At 36.9% G+C, this 17,417-nt stretch overlaps 4 protein-coding genes across 7 annotated transcripts; 2 read left to right on the top strand and 2 right to left on the bottom strand.

Moving 5' to 3' along the window:
- Nucleotides 1-626: 626 nt before the first annotated feature.
- LOC104785315 (uncharacterized) lies at nucleotides 627-2,912 on the bottom strand. 2 transcript variants are annotated; one of them, XM_087451975.1, is made up of 11 exons: nucleotides 2,788-2,912; nucleotides 2,414-2,453; nucleotides 2,254-2,309; nucleotides 2,015-2,113; nucleotides 1,893-1,919; nucleotides 1,659-1,777; nucleotides 1,498-1,543; nucleotides 1,365-1,411; nucleotides 1,138-1,252; nucleotides 963-1,046; nucleotides 627-859 (listed from the first exon to the last, which is right to left on the bottom strand). In XM_087451975.1, the coding sequence occupies exons 4-10, from the start codon at nucleotides 2,042-2,044 to the stop codon at nucleotides 996-998; spliced, it is 435 nt and encodes a 144-aa protein (XP_087308101.1). In that variant the 5' UTR covers nucleotides 2,045-2,113; nucleotides 2,254-2,309; nucleotides 2,414-2,453; nucleotides 2,788-2,912; the 3' UTR covers nucleotides 627-859; nucleotides 963-995. The 2 variants fall into 2 exon arrangements, with proteins under 2 accessions (XP_087308101.1, XP_010508802.1); XM_010510500.3 differs by having other exon boundaries at nucleotides 2,781-2,889.
- A 138-nt stretch (nucleotides 2,913-3,050) lies between these two features.
- LOC104785313 (stomatal closure-related actin-binding protein 2-like) lies at nucleotides 3,051-7,050 on the bottom strand. Of its 2 annotated transcripts, none has more exons than XM_010510497.3 (13): nucleotides 6,658-7,050; nucleotides 5,790-6,106; nucleotides 5,568-5,696; nucleotides 5,349-5,441; nucleotides 5,095-5,241; nucleotides 4,938-5,006; nucleotides 4,705-4,788; nucleotides 4,433-4,613; nucleotides 4,146-4,262; nucleotides 3,998-4,056; nucleotides 3,784-3,915; nucleotides 3,539-3,688; nucleotides 3,051-3,418 (listed from the first exon to the last, which is right to left on the bottom strand). In XM_010510497.3, the coding sequence occupies exons 1-13, from the start codon at nucleotides 6,767-6,769 to the stop codon at nucleotides 3,392-3,394; spliced, it is 1,617 nt and encodes a 538-aa protein (XP_010508799.1). In that variant the 5' UTR covers nucleotides 6,770-7,050; the 3' UTR covers nucleotides 3,051-3,391. The 2 variants fall into 2 exon arrangements, with proteins under 2 accessions (XP_010508799.1, XP_010508801.2); XM_010510499.3 differs by having other exon boundaries at nucleotides 6,508-6,784.
- A 2,029-nt stretch (nucleotides 7,051-9,079) lies between these two features.
- Nucleotides 9,080-11,081, top strand: LOC104785311 (putative E3 ubiquitin-protein ligase RHC1A). The gene is made up of 2 exons (XM_087451973.1): nucleotides 9,080-9,291; nucleotides 9,768-11,081. Exon 2 carries the CDS (start codon nucleotides 9,890-9,892, stop codon nucleotides 10,877-10,879), a length of 990 nt encoding a protein of 329 aa, XP_087308099.1. The 5' UTR covers nucleotides 9,080-9,291; nucleotides 9,768-9,889; the 3' UTR covers nucleotides 10,880-11,081.
- A 4-nt stretch (nucleotides 11,082-11,085) lies between these two features.
- On the top strand, nucleotides 11,086-17,244 carry LOC104785312 (4-alpha-glucanotransferase DPE2). 2 transcript variants are annotated; one of them, XM_087451965.1, is made up of 23 exons: nucleotides 11,086-11,418; nucleotides 11,624-11,989; nucleotides 12,081-12,198; nucleotides 12,312-12,367; nucleotides 12,455-12,586; nucleotides 12,687-12,809; nucleotides 12,892-13,088; nucleotides 13,424-13,502; nucleotides 13,582-13,620; nucleotides 13,849-13,968; nucleotides 14,092-14,193; nucleotides 14,302-14,385; nucleotides 14,494-14,736; nucleotides 14,818-14,943; nucleotides 15,065-15,139; nucleotides 15,280-15,351; nucleotides 15,499-15,618; nucleotides 15,734-15,831; nucleotides 15,960-16,119; nucleotides 16,214-16,312; nucleotides 16,434-16,631; nucleotides 16,722-16,815; nucleotides 16,902-17,244. In XM_087451965.1, exons 2-23 carry the CDS (start codon nucleotides 11,627-11,629, stop codon nucleotides 17,069-17,071), a joined length of 2,868 nt encoding a protein of 955 aa, XP_087308091.1. In that variant the 5' UTR covers nucleotides 11,086-11,418; nucleotides 11,624-11,626; the 3' UTR covers nucleotides 17,072-17,244. The 2 variants fall into 2 exon arrangements, with proteins under 2 accessions (XP_087308091.1, XP_010508798.2); XM_010510496.3 differs by having other exon boundaries at nucleotides 11,143-11,418; nucleotides 12,455-12,582; nucleotides 12,683-12,809.
- Nucleotides 17,245-17,417: the final 173 nt, after the last annotated feature.

Genomic DNA, 17,417 nt, shown 5'->3' with positions numbered 1-17,417 from the left:
TATAAGTTAATTTGTCTATAATATTTGTAATTCATTGTCAATAATATTTTTTAATTATTTCACATATCAATTCCAATACCATAAAATTTACAACATCCAAAATTCTAATCTTATTTTGCAAAAATTGTCTCAATTCATAACTTTTTAAAAATTAAAAAATTAAAAATATACCTATAAATTAATAATTATTAATTTACACTATAAAATAATTATTATTATTTTATAGTAAATTAATATCTCTATAAATTAATAAAATGTCTTGGTCCCAACATTATTAATTTATAGAGGTTTTACTGTATAAGGTAATAAAGTATTTAGTTGGTCTTTATCCCCTTAAAAGTATTCTTAATTTATATCCAAAAACCATACAAGTTTCTTTTGACATTTGGACAATTTAGCATCCTCAGATAATATTAATGCAATTATGCAAAGTTGAATACATGAGATAGCCCAAATTAAGGCTGTGAAGCCAAAGTTCCAACCATTGCTATGGCAAGAATCGGTTTCGGAACATCTCATTACTAAATTTCGTCTGTTACTCACTAATGCATTTAAGCAAATCCCCCACGAACGAATACGAATATAATGCATCATGGGAATACGAATATCGCATCTCCATGCTCTTGTTTTTGTTTTTACGTTAATTATTAGTAATTTTTTAAAGAAAAATACGTTTTCCTAATGTTTTCATCAAATAAATATGTTTAGAAATAGCAAATGTAAAAGCGAGACACAAACAGAAGAAAGAGTTTATCACTCGACTCTCTTTAATATATATTGACCTCTTCCCAAACAGAAAATAAAAAGTTTTATGACTTGACTCTTCCCATGACTTGTTTATCTCCTAGATATATAGAACCTGCCAAGTAAACCAAAAACAAAGAAAGAAAAAAGATTAACCTCTAAGATAGAGAGGATTCTCTCGAAAGGTAAAAATGGTAAGAGTGGTTTTTGGGCAATACCTAAGTCGCGAGGAAGTTGTGGCATTACCAGTGCTAAGTCTGTCCCGAGACTCCCTTCAGCATCTCTTCGCGAGAGATTGATTCCTTGAAGTGGAGTGAACATGAAAAAATGTGATAAAAGAAGAAGATGTGTACGCAGTTAATACAATTTGGAACGCGTGGAAGAATCTTTTACCTCTCTGCGCCTCAGCCTCTCTCTCATCACATTGCCCCAACCCATGGAAATCTCACATCTGAGTACCTCCAATTCGTAGTAATTTAGACCGTCGAGCTCTTTACCATTCAATCTCCTAGGAGGATGAAAGAAAACATATTATATTACATATATGATGAGTAAAGAAATTAATGAAAAAGACAGCAAGGGAAAAAGGAAAGTGTTAATGAGTCGCATGCATTACTTACTCGTTCAGAAGCCGGAGTCTCTCGATTTCGCTCTTCATGTTTTGCAGCTGCAAGAACAAAAGCACGGTAAAAGAACAAGAACAAGAAAAGAAAATGACAGGAAGTGAATTAAATAGATCATGTATGCACTAACCAGTGCTTCACGATCATGCTCCTCTTGTCCTTCTCCAGAGAAAGAGCTGTGTCAAGAAAACTTTAAAAATTTAGAAACTAAGATTCATTAATTGGATGATTCATCTTCGGTAACGAATTAGCCAACAAAAATAGTCTCTCTATATGCAAAAGCGTTTTTACCTGATCCGGAGCTCTCTGGCCTGGTTCCTCAAGTTTTTTCTTCTTCTCAATAAAACGAATTCACTCTCAAATCTCTTTTCGTCGCCCCATTCTAACCCCGTATAGTCTGAATCTGCTTCCTTTAATTTGGGAAAAGGAGGAGATGAAACACACTCAAGATAATGTAGAAGTAGTCCAAAAAAACGCAAAAAACAAAACCGAGTTCAGGATTAATGATGTAATTAAATCTCTTACCTGCTTGGCTATCAACTCCATTTCCGCCTGTAATAGCCAAAAAAAAAAACATTACAACCATAATGCATGGGTGTCAAGTGTCACAGGAAATGTTCTAAAAAAAAAAAAGAAGAAATAATTACCTTATTAGCTTGGCGTTCCACGGTGAACATGCCCTGCGCCAACTGCCTTTCAAGGGACCACAGCTCGGGGTACCGTCGAGACTCTCACCATTCAATCTCCTGCGAGAAGAAAACCAAGATGGTATATGAACCAAAATGAATGATCTGGACGGACAATTAATGTTTGTTATATAATATATGAACCAATCAAAATAAAAAAAATGATCAGGAAGGACAAAATGTTTGTTAATGAGTCATACTCGTTCAAAAGCTGTAGACTCTCGAGCTCGCCCTTCAGAGTCTCAGCGGTTGGCAGCTGCAAGACAAAAAAAAAAACAGACAATGTAAGAATGGAAAATAACTTCAATGGCAATAATGGTTAAGAAGAGGAGAGCGCAAGTGCATATGTATGTAACATACCATTGCTTCACGATCTTGTTCTTGTAGCCTTTCTACAGAGCTGTATCAATTGCAAACACATAAGAAAAGAGGCATGATTTTTCTTAAACTGACTTAAAAACTTAAAACTGAAAAGAATCAGAATCAGAGTTTAAGAGGAAGGAACCAGCTAGTAAAATCAAAACCAGAAGAGAGAAAGAAAAAAGGAGAGAGCAGAGTTTCAGATTTGGCGATGGTTTTCATTATCACAATCACGACCTAGGAACTAATTCACAGATTCTAGCTAAGATCTAGGCCCTATAACAGCTAAACGAAGCACAGGTTCAGAAAAAAAACCCTAGAAAACAGAAGGAGACACGTCCGAATAAGAGAATCCAGAAAATTTTACACAATACTTCTCGAGGAATCGGACATCTTCGTCGTTCGCCTAACACTAGATTTTCCGACCTTCTTGCCTTCTCTCTATCGTATATGAAAACGCAAGAGCTATTGGTTCAGAAACTAAATCAACAAGTAACACAAGGGTTTTGTTCATCCACATGTAAAGACAAATTAATAACTCGTCGGATAATACAAAATTAAATACATGAGATAAGTCCATTTTTATTTTATTTTATTTTATTAAAAGAATTTTCAATTTTATTACACTAATTAAGAATGACGAAGTAGACTGTGTAAATTACTGAATAAAACACTGTTCTGTTATTACATACAAAACAAATTTTTGATTAACACAATCAAACACTCAAATCTCACAAACTAAAAAAAAAGGAAAAAACTAATTGGAAAAAAAACTAAACCAATCAAAACAAACAAACCAATAAAATCAAATCAAAAAAATGCCAACCACCTCAACAAACTAGTGATTAATGCCCAATAACACAAATTGTGTGCTTCTGCCTAAAACTATGCAGCAACACTGTGTGTTTCTTCTTTCTAACCACACAGACACATATAGCAGCCGATGTTTGCCAAAGAAAAGGTTACTTTCATTTTACCTCAATCATCTGGTCCAACCAGAGTGACCTGCAGGATGTGAAATTGATTCAATATGGTTGACTCACACCAAAATGGAGTAACTGTATTGTTAAATAGGAAATGCAAAACAGGACAAGACAGAAAGAATCAGTGGTAAGTTGTACTCACATTGCAATCATCTGCGTATTTCCGGGCAAGAACAATGGCTGCATTACGTTCTTGCTCTGACTCGAAAGTTAGTAAGAACGTTATACCCTTTCTTAGTTGCCAGAACAATGCCTTTGCAGGAAGATTAGCATTGCCTCTCACTCCACAGAGCTGAAATGTTTACCAAACCATTTTAAACTTCAATAAAGCCAAAGGAAGAGCAAAAGAGAGTGAATAAAGCGATGATCACAGGTTCTAGATTATACCTGCATGGATGTTGAATATATTTCTCTGGCTTTTGTGATCCATCCTCTGGACAGCTTTATCCTCGCCTTTCCAACAGTAAATACATGGGATCTTGACGAATGATCTTGCCCATTCATCTGTGATATAACCACCTGAAAAGAAGTTCATTCTGTTTAGCTATATTAGATCAAGAACTATTCTTCCATGAGGAGAAATAGAAAATTGTAATCATACAGTGAATTCACTGTTAGATTTGCGCAGGAGTGATTCAACGCGTGACTCCAAGCCAGCAGCTGTAGACATTGTCATTCAATTAGCATTTCTTCATTTTAAACTTCAATTTTTTTAATAGTAGCAAACTAGTAGTTCTTGTAACACCAACCAGTATTAATTGGACCGTCGGTTGTAACTGTGAATTTCTGACCGTTTAAAAGAATATCTGCTTGTATTACTCGCCCGACATCAAATGGTTCTGGAGCATATACCGACCAGTTGGCACCTGAGATTGAAATAAATGTGAACAGCTCAAGCTAAAAGTTATAAGTTACTACAGTGGACCATCATAACTACCAAACTTGATAGTACATGATACGTCTATCCAAATATGTAAATGAATCTTTGATATTCTCTGCTATATATGTACAAAAGCAAAGAGAGAATGGCAAGTACCAGATATAGCTTCTCGTCGACTAGACTCAGATGCTGCACGGTACCACTGAATTGAACATTTGGAAATATCTACACCAATGTCTGAGGAGGCACGGATTCTTAGGCATGAGCCAAGACTTTGTGAACCATCCAGAACATATGGACAAGACTTGGACCCCTCGGCTCTCTTTATTATTGCTATCTATATGACATTTTTATTATTTTAGAGAAAAAGAAACGGTTTGTTGGTAATAAAGGAATAACAAGAAGTAAGCAAGATACAAAAGATATACCTCTCTTTGAAGCTTCACAGAATATGCAGACTTCTCTCGGATTTGACTCTTTAAATCATAAAGTTCGTGTTGCATACCAATCACCTAAAAAGTACACAAGCATTCAGTTTATAACTTAAAACTGTAGCCCATCAAATTTTGAACATTTGGATTCTATAGTCAGAAACATGACTAGTGAATGATTGAAAGTCTTATAATAGACATTTATTTAGAGCAGAGAAATGGAGTTGTACCTTGGTTGGTTTATGCATCCGTTTGATTCGTCTAGCCTCCTGAACCTCCTCAACCAATTTCTCCACATTCTGTGAGACAGAACATAAGTTTGATTCAGAATCCTACTCCTTCTATGTCAGAACAAAACATATAAAAAGGACTACTACTGATACATACCGGTCCCTGCTCTCGAGAAGCTTTAGAAGAAAGCTCTTGTTCTTCAAATGTACCTCCAAGTCTCATCACAAGAGCCCGTGCACTATCTATTTCAGCACAAGCAAATGACTTTTCTTGGTTTACTAACTTCTTTGCATCTTCTGAAGCCTGTGAACACAATGAAACAGCCTTAGTTTGACTATTAAAAGAAGTAACCAAGCTAGAAGAGAACTGAGTCCACAAATGTCAAGCAAAAATTAGATGTGGAAACAGACCTTCTTGAGGAAGCTTGCCAGTTTCTTCACTTCAAACTTATCTTGAATTAGTTCACCTTCATTCTGAGTTAACTTAACGGCTAGAGCCTCAACCTACAAGATACAAAAACTGCAAAATTTATTTTACACCCTTCACAGATGATTCAAGTCGCCAAACAAGTGGATATGGTAGCAAGACAGTGCAAACAGAACTATATAAGGAGGTAACAAAAGCCTAACCATGGAGATAGCTTTTTCCACTTCTTCCCTGTTACGCCCATCCATTCGACCTCTCACGGTTTCTAAAGCATCCCTAAGTTTCTTTAGCATAACATGTCCTTCCAAAGAAGTCACCTCATTTAACTTTGCCTAAACATTTCCACCAAAGAAGCAGACAATGTTAATTTGGAAATTTGTTTATCTGAGACCATTCATCTAAAACACAGACACACGGAGTGGAACCTCGTCAACTAATTTAGAAGCTGCAGCTAAATTCTTGTCGAATTTGCAAGCGAGGTCACGAACAGAAAGCTGCATGTGCTGATCTGACAAATCACCGATCTCCTTATCGACGACATCTTTCACAGACAGACCTTTTGAATCATCCTCGGGTTCATCAACAATCTGATCATCAGGTCCTAACTTGTACGATGGAAAATGATTAAAAGCAAAGCTCACATCTGCTGAAATTTGTTCAACCAATGCTTCTTCTTCACACACAACTTTCTTCTCTTCTGTCTTTTTTGGACATACTGTTTTAGTCATTGTCACGATCTTGTCTGCTTACAAAAAGAACAAAGAACAATTAAACTTACATGTCTTCTTATAATCATCAACTCTCACAAAAACCAAGCATTCTCGTGACTGACTGCATCTATTGCTGTTTTGTCTTTTTTTATCTCTTATAATTAAAAGAAATGTATAATCAAGAAATTACTGTATAATCCAGCAAATGCTAAATGGAACTTGCACTCATCTAAAACTAAATGATAAGTTAATAGTATCAGATTAATTTTACTTCATTGGTAACAACGTATTATACAAGATATTGCAAGAAACCTGAATGGATGAGATTTACAGATGCAAGAATGATGATACCTAATTCATGCAAAATGCAAAACAAGAATCGATTGCAACATTGTTATATATAAGAAGAAAAGAAAAGAAAACTTCTTCTTACATAATAAGAAAACCCCAGAAACAGAGAGAAAGAGGAAGAAGAAAACAAGAAACAGAGAAGAGTCTTTAAAGTCTTGTGAAGATAGAGAAGAAACGCTCAAAGATACGATGCAGAGAAGTAAAGAGAGAGCAGAGAGAGTGGAAGACACACCTTTATTATTAGTCTTTAGTCTCTCTTCCCAAAAACAGCTCGCTTGACTGATCATCATTTCTCTTCTTCTCTCTTCTCTTTTTTCTCTTTCTTTCTTCCACGCCATCATCATCGTTAAAGAGAGTAGAAAGGAAAAGAAAAAAATATAAAAGAAACGTTTTATATATAACTCGACACAGTCTGGTCCGCCTCTTCTTGTTCGCTGGAAAGTGAAGACGCGCTCTTAAACCCCACGCGCCGTCGGAGGTCCCTACTCTTTTATTTAAGTTAATTTGTGTTTGTTGGATGTAATTATGATTCTTTAACGACTACTTCGTTTTAGTCCCCACTTTTTTTATAAGATTAAGCAAAGAATATTTATATTTTTCCATGTTTATCTATCTCATTAATCTTACATTACACATCTCTTTCATGTAATATATAAAAATTAATTATGGGTTTCTCTTTGTGGGGGATGATCATCATGATTCATGATGTCCTTTCTCTTGTTTATATGAGAATAAATCTTGTTTAATACTATTATTATATAGGTCGACCCTAGTTTAATAGCCACCAATTTTGATAGCCGTTTATAAAGATAAGCCTTCAATTTACATTTTCATTTACATATGTAAATCAAATTATACATATAAAAAGTATTTGAGAATAATAAAATGTTGATTTATTGACCAAATTATTTACTACGTTATTTTTTTTTGTTTGGGATGCATGATTTACATATGTATTCCGATTATGGTTGGTAAACAGAGACAAAATGCTAGATACCAAATATTGTAGAATTATTTTTATTTTTTTGGATTGAAAGTAGTACAATTATTGATAAAAAAAGAATTGGATTTATAGAACATGCATGTATTGTATTGATTCTATGATTATCATTCTCCTACATTTCTTATCCATGGGATCTCTAACTTGGTAGGTTTAGAAAAAGAGACTTTAAATAATTGGTTTTTATGATAGGAAAAAAGGAACCTTTATGTTGATTAAATTAAATGGATAGTTGCAACGTACCAAACTTTCTTTTAAATTTTTTTTATAATCAACATCAATATATGTATTGTCCAAGTGTGTGCATAAAGAAGATGGGGTCGAAGTAGTTGACTCGAACGGTTATATTTTCATCATTCCAAATTTGTTTAGAAAATGAGTTGTGTATACAACTTGATTTCCATTTTGTAGTTCGAATTAGAGTTTTGCTAACTTTTATATGTTTTGGTCAATAATTTAGTAGGAATTAGCTGTATGGATGTGAAGTATAAAGTACAAAACATATTAATTCGTGCCAGTACGTTACATAGGCTCCAAATCTTAGTTTAGGATGAAAACTATATGCATGATATCATCATCGTATACAAAAATCCACATCATTCGTAGTTGATCGATGATTATCAATAAATTTACAGACGTTACAACAACAAAAAAAGTCTGTCAAATTAACTATTTCTTGTCACAACTGTCAATCTCAGTTCAAAAGAAAATGAAATCAAATATGATAAAACGACATATCAGACATCTGTAAGATAATATCAAATAATATGTATGATAAACGCCTATATATTAAAAACAAAAGATACTCTTTAAAAATTTAAATCCACTGAATTTAGACTAACAAATAGTACACTAGTCTATCATGGCCTTGTGTGGAACAAGAAATATACAAAAGCCAATCTATCACACTTGTTTAGGCGGCTATATATAGACACCTCCACAACCATGCACAGACCAAAATGTTAATTAATGAACATTTCTTTAGGTTGCCAACTCTAAAAATCCACGTAGCCAACTCTGTAAAAAGGCATAATCGTACGCCCCCTGCCCCTCATGACAGGAAATTGAACAAGTTTACGAAATATGTAAAAAATTTGGATAGATAGATGGGTTTGAGATAAAATTTGATAATAATATCACAGTTGGTTTGGTGGGAATCTTTGTCTTGAAAAAGGCAAAGGTTTGAGAGGTTGAAAGGTCAAAAACACAACTGTATGATGTTTTCACAAAAAAGAGCAAACTATAAATCAATCAATGTGGTGAACGTGAAGAGGACTTCCTTGTTTCTGTGTACTAGCTACTCCAAACCCCCTATAGTCGCTTTCCAATACAGATTTACATTTAACCGTTCTCTCATTACCTCATTTTTGTTTTTATTTTATAGTCTCTGAATGAGTCCAATCCATGAGACAAACAACATGAGCTGTGTTTTTTTCTTTTCTTTTGGTTGTCATTTTCACCATTACCAATTTCTAAAACATGGGCTCTTCTTAAGTATTACTTTCTTAATCCCATGCTTCTATTACCTCTTAACAGACCACATCTGAAAATGTCATATAAAAGCCCAATAAGAAGGCCCATAATAATTTGTTAACGGATAAAAAGTTGAGAAGAATTAGGATTGACTTAAAAAAAAAAAAAAAAAAACTCTAATAAGTAAAACAACACGTGGCATAGTGTAACTTCACCCAGAGCCAGAGGAGACTGTGTTGTAAACACGGAGAGAGAGAGAGAGAGAGAGAGAGAGAGATGCTTCTAGAGTCGTTTGTGTGTATTGTACTCAGACGTCTTCTTCCCCAAATCGAATCCTCTCGCTAGGGTTTTTTTTTTTTCTTCTCCTTCCGATCCATAATTCTTGATGACGAGGTATTCTTCTCATTGAGCTTAAACCAAAGTTATCCATGTCTTTTAGTTGTTCGCATCTTATTAGGTTTTTGGGTTGGCCTATAGAAGCAAACCAAAGCTTCAAACTTTGTGTGTTAATTAGCGCTGCTAGACTTTGTTCTGTCTGCCTTTATATGATTCAGGTGTTTGCTTTTCATGTACTAGTATAAGTTTTGAGTTTGTGGGCTAGGAGGTTTTATGAGGGTGTGAAGATTCAAACCTTGGCTATATATTGTTGAGACATAAAAAAAAAACTTCTCTTTCATGTCTAGATTTTGGTATTCTTGATCAGGTGGAACTTGGAACCTATGTTGTAGAATTTTGTACTCTATTTATTGAAGTATGATATGTAATTAATTCTTGTAATGGGGAATCGTTTTACTGGAGTCTTTGGCTTGGCTTGCCTACTTGGATGAATTGTATATAAGTGATTTACCAACTTATGTCCACTTTTGCAGGCTTATAACTGAGACCTGTCAGATAAGCTAAAGCTTCTTCTAAGGGCTTCAAAGGAAAGGATTGCATTTTTGTGGTATTTGTTTGATCCCGCTGAAGGAAAGAAGAGTGAGAAGCTAAAGAGATGTCAAGCAGTCGAAATACCCACTGGTGTCACAGATGCCAGCGTGCTGTTCGGCTTCAAGGCCAAGAGCCTGTATGTTCTTATTGTGGAGGAGGTTTTGTTGAAGAACTTGATATGCCTCAAACCAGCCCATTTGATATGTTTAGAGCTCACAGTCACAGGGATGTTGTACAACGTGATCCAACTTTTGATCTCATGGATGCTTTCTCTGCCTTTATGAGGAACCGCATAGCAGAAAGGAACCATGACAGAGAAATCAGAGGAAGAACCATCAGTTCAGGTCCTGAGAACTTTCCTGGTCTGGCTCCTTTATTGATCTTTGGTGGTCAGGTCCCTTATAGACTATCTGGAGATAATGCAGTCGAAGCCCTCTTCAATGGCGGCTCACCTGGCATTGGCATCACACGTGGTAACACCGGTGACTACTTCTTCGGTCCCGGTCTTGAAGAATTGTTCGAGCAGCTTTCAGCTGGCACTACTCGCCGAGGCCCTCCACCCGCACCTAGATCATCAATAGACGCATTGCCAACCATCAAGATCGCGCAGAGGCATCTGAGGTCATCAGATTCAAACTGTCCTGTTTGCAAAGACGAATTCGAATTAGGATCAGAAGCGAAACAGATGCCGTGTAACCACATCTATCATTCTGACTGCATCGTCCCCTGGCTGGTTCAGCACAACTCATGCCCAGTCTGTCGCCAAGAGCTACCATCAGCTGGAGGACCTTCAAGCAGTCAAAACAGAACCACCACCAGAAACTACAGAACTAGTAGTAATAGCAGTAGTAACAGTCGTGATAACAGCAACGAAAGAAGGAATCCGTTCTCTTCCTTGTGGCCATTTCGTTCAACAGGATCAAACTCAAGCTCCTCTACTCAAAACCGTGGAGGCACAAGAAACTCGGAGACAACCGATGAGAACCACAACTACCATCAACAGCAACAGCAACAATCATATATGGGTTACAGTGGATGGCCTTTTGATTACTAAAAAGTGAGAGCTAAGCTTTGGCCTCTCTACGTACTATGCTTTGTGTGTCTATCTTGTGCTTCCCACTCTTATATCTCTCCCACTCCCAACTCTCTCTTTTACCAACATAAAATAATGGAGAACTGAACTGTAATTGTAAAACAAGTTCATCATCCTTCTCTATATGCTTTGTTAAATATGTCATTTTAGTTTGTTTTTTCAACTTCAGATTTTTTTAGTTGATTGAGAAATAAATAAAGGGAAAATGTCTGGACACTCTTGCCCGATCTATCTCGTGATCTTCTTCTTCTTCTTCTTCTTGCCTCTTCTTAAAATAATAAGAAAAAGGAGAAAAGACTCGTGCTTGATAAAAATTGACGGTGCAGAGCGATTGAACAAAACCACAAAATATCTTCCAGAAAAAGCCATTTTTGATTGCGTCTACTGAATATTCGAAATTAGCTGCCATATATAGTAGTAGACTACTTTTTTAGCTTCTTCAGTCACTCTCTCGAGACTCGTGTGTTGAGATTTACTACTTACGGTTTGAGCAAGCAAAGGTGATCATCGGTTTCCCAATTTCTTACTTCACTTCTCTCTCTCTCTTCCGTTGTTTTCGATTTACTCTATAATGGCTTGCGTGTTACTGATTTGTTGATTTTTCACTTTTAATTTGTGGTCTCTTGAGTTACTCTCCGTCGGATAAGGAATTGTGATCTGGGTTTTGCTAAAGTTTTGATTTTTATTGTTGTTGTTCTTGTTTAGAGAATGATGAATTTAGGATCGCTTTCGTTGAGTACTAGCAAGTCTAGTAAACCAATGGTTAGCCTTAGCTTCTCGATACCGTATTTCACTCACTGGGGAGAGAGTTTGCTGGTCTGTGGCTCGGCTCCTGGACTTGGTTCCGGGAATGTGAAAAAAGGTTTGCTGCTTAAGCCATCCCAGCATGATGATCAGCTCATCTGGAGTGGCTCTGTCTCGGTTCCACCTGGGTTTAGCTGTGATTATTGTTACTACGTGGTGGATGACTCCAAGAATGTGCTAAGGTCGGAGTTTGGGATGAAGAGGAAGCTCGTTGTGCCTGAGACATTGATTGGTGGAGAGTCTGTTCAGCTTCGTGATCTCTGGCAGGTTTGGGTTTTTATCTCATTTGTTTGCTGTTATGATTATTTCTTGCTGCTTATAATTTGCCCCTTGACATGTTCTGTTCCTTTGATTTCAGACTGGGGATCAAGCTCTTCCATTTAGAAGCGCATTTAAAGATGTTATATTCCACCAGAGTTTCGAAATGAAAGTAGAAAAACCTCTAGGGGTCTTTGAGAATAAGTCGGATCAAGATGGTACTACTTCTTCTTTGAGAATCTATCACACCATTGTCTCTGAGATTCTCTATTTGTTATTGATCGATGTCTTGGCTAACTTTTGGGGTCTCTTGACTTTACCATGTGTATAGATTCAGTTGTTGTCCAATTCAAAATCTGTTGTCCAGACATTGGAGAGGGAACATCGGTAAGCCTTTCTCTATGATCTTACATTTTTTTATCATCATGTTTGAGTCTTATGTTGTCTGGTGACCATCATTTTTTGTATGTACAGATATATGTTCTAGGCACCCCAGCAAAGTTGGGGAAATGGAAAGTTGAAAATGGACTTAGACTCAACTATGTCGATGATTCCATATGGGAAGCAGATTGCTTGATCCCTAAAGCAGACTTTCCTATCAAATATCCTTTCTTTATTCTCTTTCAGACTAATTTGTTGAAACTAGTTCACACTTCACTTCTCATATACTTTTTGCGTGCTGGGTTCTTAACTGTTATTCACATATAGATACTGTAAAGTTCAGAAGGAAGGCAGCATAGGTTTTGAATCTGGTGGCAATCGGGAGTTGTCTCTTCACTCCATCGGTAGTAAACAGGAATACATTGTCATGTCAGATGGCTTGTTTCGGGTAAGTAACAGAGACAAGCTATGAACTAGCTCCTTCTGTGATAGGATCAGTGTTGTTTAAATTTGTTTAATTTTACATGTAGGCAATGCCATGGAGGGGTGCTGGTGTTGCAGTTCCCATGTTCTCTGTTAGATCAGAAGATGATGTTGGTGTGGGGGAATTTCTCGATCTGAAGTTGCTGGTTGACTGGTCTGTAGATTCCGGGTTGCATCTAGTACAACTTTTACCAGTAAATGACACATCCGTGCATAAGATGTGGTGGGACTCGTATCCCTACAGGTATGAGTATTGCATCTATATTAGTTTTGCACAAGTTCAATAAAGGGTTGCTGACTCACTTAACAGATGGGAAACAAATATTCCAGAAGTTCTGTTGTTATTATCTCTTGACTACTGAATTTATGATCATTCGTAGTTTTTCTTAGTTTTAGACTTTTGCTTAACTTTGTTTTCTGGGACCTTGCGTTTCCTATACTTGGTTGATAATTAATGACTAAGCCTGAGGCTCGGGTGAATATCTGTCTCTACTTACTAAAATGTCTATATCAACTCATTAAACTGTCTGGTTCATTCTTTTTGTTCTTTCATCTTTTGGATTTTTGCTTCTCTTGCAGCTCCTTGTCTGTGTTTGCATTGCATCCATTATATCTAAGAGTACAGGCTCTCTCTGAATGTTTGCCAGACGCTATCAAGGTAAGTTTGTACACTTCTTGTAGTCTGGGAGAACCACTCCTAAGAAATAAATTAGCTGATCTTTTTCTTTCCCTTTCAGGAAGAAATTGAGAAGGCAAAGAAGCAACTGGACAAGAAGGTAATCAGTCCCTTGTCAGACCTTTCAGAGGTTTTCATTTTCTCTCACTTTTAGACTCTTGGATACTTGAAAAGAATAGCATCAGAGAAACGAGATATGGTATTTCCAAAGGCTTGTGTCTGTATCAGCATGATGTGTTTGAACTCCTGCTAGTAAATGGTTCATATGTTAGTTTGTTACTGTCAGAGTTCGAGTGTAGATTGATCTTTTAAAGATTATTACTTGTAGGATGTTGATTATGAGGCTACCATGGAATCTAAGCTTTCAATTGCCAAGAAGATCTTTGACCTAGAGAAAGACCAGACGTTGAACTCAAGCTCTTTCCAGAAATTCTTCTCGGAGAACGAGGTATGCTTCAGAATCTGATATTGTTTTCTTCATATGCGTAGATATACACGCCTGCATACTTATGCCTCCGAAGGCTCACTTCAGCTTTTCATTTGACTTACTGAGTTTTGTTTTCTTGGAAAGGGCTGGTTGAAACCATATGCGGCTTTCTGCTTTCTCCGTGATTTTTTTGAGACTTCAGATCATAGTCAATGGGGGACTTTTTCTGACTACACAGAAGACAAGGTATTATCTTATCAAGTTTAGTGATCGAATTAGTTCAAGCTTTCCAGATGTATTTCATCTGGATAGTTTCAGTAATTTCTCACAGCTCCAAATATCGTAATGCCACAGCTTGAAAAATTGATATCCATGGACAGCTTGCACTATAACACCATATGCTTCCACTACTACATTCAGTACCATTTACATGTACAAGTGAGTATGTTCTGATTCGTATTTCATCAACTTCTGTTACATTCTTGTAAGTGAAGTCGGTTACTGGATGCTTCAACTAAAAGTGTGTGCTGGTTACGTTTTCAAAAGTTGTCAGAAGCATCAGAATATGCAAGGAAGAGAGGTGTCGTGCTGAAAGGAGACCTACCTATTGGGGTTGACCGAAACAGTGTTGATACGTGGGTTTACAGGAATCTATTTCGCATGAATACGTCAACTGGAGCACCCCCAGACTATTTTGACAAAAATGGTCAGAATTGGGGGTTTCCTACTTATAACTGGGAGGAAATGTCAAAAGACAACTATGCTTGGTGGCGTGCTCGCCTAACACAGGTGGGCATTAGTGTCCTTACTATTTACTAACCACGGCCCTTTGAAGATCTAAAGGCTGACAAGATCGTACTTGCTTTGCAGATGGGAAAATATTTCACAGCATATAGGATTGATCATATATTAGGTTTCTTCAGAATCTGGGAGCTTCCAGCTCATGCTATGACTGGTTTAGTGGGGAAGTTCCGTCCATCTATTCCGTTAAGTCAGGTACACAAGCTACATGCCTGCTCAAAAGAACTTGGCTCTGAGATTTACTTTTTAAAAGCTTATGGCTGCCGATGAACTAATTTAAAGCGAAGGAGAAATGATAAAACTGCTTCTGATGCAGGAAGAATTGGAAAAAGAGGGCATATGGGATTTTGACCGGTTAAGCAAGCCCTACGTGCAGAAGAAATTTCTTGAGGTTAGTTTTTCATCACACTGTTATGATCTGCTTTCAGCGCAGCTTTAGTAAATTGTAAGTTTCAAGTTACAAACCTTACCTCATAATAGATCCTTATTTATACCTTTCTGTTGATTTATGTCATTGGTCTGTCCCTTCAGGAGACATTTGGAGATTTTTGGCCTTTTATTGCGTCAAACTTTCTAAATGAAACTCAGAAGGACTTGTATGAGGTCAGTAAATTCCTCATATGGAGATCAATTTCCTTTGGAGAACCACATTTATCTATTCCATAACCCTTTAGATAACTAAGTCTTGTGTTCCTTCTGTCAAAAACGTTTAGGTCTTTTTTAGTAACTTACTTGTTTGTTCTACTCTAGTTCAAGGAAGACTGCAACACAGAGAAGAAGATTGCAGCAAAGCTGAAGTCATTAGCTGAGAAGTCTTTGTTGCTAGAAAATGAGGACAAAGTTCGCCGTGATGTCTTTGACATATTACGGGTAAAGTTTCATGCATCACAAGCGCGTCTAGATTTCTTCTCCTTGTTAACCACTTTATGACTCTCTCGATTCAACTTTTCGCAATTTTTTATTTCTGTTGAATTTGTGTCCCTAGAATGTTGTTCTGATCAAAGATCCAGAAGATGCAAGAAAATTCTATCCTCGCTTTAATCTTGAGGATACTTCAAGCTTCCAGGATTTGGATGATCACAGGTACTTTCAAAACCTTTTCACCAGCCACGCTAGTATACTTCCCAAATCAAGACCTCTGCTCTTGATCCTTTGATATTTTTCTCTTTTTCATCGATATGGGAAAATCTGATGAAGGTTTTCTGATACAGCAAAAATGTTCTGAAGAGACTATACTATGACTACTACTTCCAACGCCAAGAAGATCTATGGAGGAAAAATGCTTTGAAAACCTTACCTGCTCTGTTAAACTCATCTAACATGCTGGCCTGTGGGGAGGATCTGGGTCTTATTCCATCTTGTGTGCATCCTGTATGTGTGCTCTGTTTTCCTTGCTCTTGGTTCATATCCAACTTCTTTTTATACAACTTGTGTAGAAGCATGCGCTAAATTCCTAGTTACTCAGGTTATGCAAGAACTTGGGTTGGTTGGCCTTCGGATCCAGCGCATGCCCAGTGAGTCCGATGTGAAGTTTGGGATCCCCTCTAATTATGGCTATATGACGGTTAGATAATTTTTCTCAGAATCCTGTCTTACTCAGTTATAGCTTCCTTCCATCTCCTGAGAAATTTTAAGTCTGTACGTGATTCACCGCATTATTCAAAGTATCTCTTTATATTTCTCAGGTGTGTGCTCCATCATGCCACGACTGCTCTACACTGCGGGCTTGGTGGGAAGAGGACGAAGAGAGAAGACAACATTACTTCAAGGAAGTGATTGGTGTAGATGAAATCCCTCCAAGTCAATGTGTTCCAGAGATAACTCATTTCATTCTGAGGCAACATGTTGAAGCTCCATCTATGTGGGCTATTTTCCCACTTCAGGTAATCATCACCAGTCAGATTTATTAGAAATTTTTATCAGGCTCAATAATAACATTGGTGTTTGTTCTTCTTTCCCCCTGGAAAAATTAGGATATGATGGCTCTGAAAGAGGAATACACTACTCGCCCTGCAACAGAGGAGACGATCAATGACCCAACAAACCCTAAACATTACTGGAGATACCGTAAGTAGTATAAATAACACACAAACTCTCCGAACTATTAGTTTTAACTTCAATTGAGATGCGAACTTTTCTTGTGGTGCATATAGGCGTACACGTGACGTTGGACTCCCTTATAAAAGACACAGACCTGAAATCAACCATCAAGAACCTAGTTTCGAGCAGTGGGAGATCTGTTCCTGGTAGTACTGCCGGTGAAGACAACAACAAGAACCAAGGAGAAGTTATAGCCAATGGTTCAACAAAGCCAAACCCATGAAACAATGTCTTATGAGTTCCTTTCTGGTTCCACACCACAAATGTTTGCTTATTAGTTATTATCACTGAAAATAGTACAAGCTCTCTCTCAACTTTATATTGTCCATAAGGCATCATCAAAACTCTGTATTTGTTGTTCCTGTCCAAAATAAAATCCTTAATTTTCGGTACAAACGCCATAGCTTATAGATAAGAACGTAACGTAGCTTTCTTTTAAGCTTTTGTTTGTTAATTACTATTTTTAGCATTCGTCTCCATCCTAAAAACGCGGGAAAATCAGAAACGTAAACAAAGAAGAGAGACATTTATAGCATAATTACAAATAGGTTTTAGAAGAAAGGGGTTGA

This window comes from Camelina sativa, chromosome 5 (genome assembly GCF_030686135.1).
Source record: "Camelina sativa cultivar CO46 ecotype springtype chromosome 5, ASM3068613v1".
Classification (NCBI taxonomy): domain Eukaryota; kingdom Viridiplantae; phylum Streptophyta; class Magnoliopsida; order Brassicales; family Brassicaceae; genus Camelina; species Camelina sativa.
The sequence above is the reverse complement of the archived record's forward strand: the minus strand, read 5'-3'. Positions and strand labels throughout refer to the sequence as shown.

Bases quoted from the DNA above. Each gene is read 5' to 3' on its own strand.
- LOC104785313 (XM_010510499.3), bottom strand. From the start codon at position 6,769: ATGATGATGGCGTGGAAGAAAGAAAGAGAAAAAAGAGAAGAGAGAAGA. The intron at 5,697-5,789 runs GTTCCACTCCGT...GGAAATGTTTAG, and splicing joins CTTCTAAATTAGTTGACGAG to GCAAAGTTAAATGAGGTGAC. The intron at 3,419-3,538 runs GTGAGTACAACT...CACATCCTGCAG, and splicing joins AATACGCAGATGATTGCAAT to GTCACTCTGGTTGGACCAGA.
- LOC104785312 (XM_087451965.1), top strand. From the start codon at position 11,627: ATGATGAATTTAGGATCGCTTTCGTTGAGTACTAGCAAGTCTAGTAAA. The intron at 13,621-13,848 runs GTAATCAGTCCC...TATTACTTGTAG, and splicing joins AGAAGCAACTGGACAAGAAG to GATGTTGATTATGAGGCTAC. The intron at 14,386-14,493 runs GTGAGTATGTTC...CGTTTTCAAAAG, and splicing joins AGTACCATTTACATGTACAA to TTGTCAGAAGCATCAGAATA.
- LOC104785315 (XM_087451975.1), bottom strand. From the start codon at position 2,044: ATGTTCACCGTGGAACGCCAAGCTAATAAG. The intron at 1,412-1,497 runs GTTAGTGCATAC...TTGTTCTTGCAG, and splicing joins AGCATGATCGTGAAGCACTG to CTGCAAAACATGAAGAGCGA. The intron at 1,253-1,364 runs GTAAGTAATGCA...TCATCCTCCTAG, and splicing joins AGACTCCGGCTTCTGAACGA to GAGATTGAATGGTAAAGAGC.
- LOC104785311 (XM_087451973.1), top strand. From the start codon at position 9,890: ATGTCAAGCAGTCGAAATACCCACTGGTGTCACAGATGCCAGCGTGCT.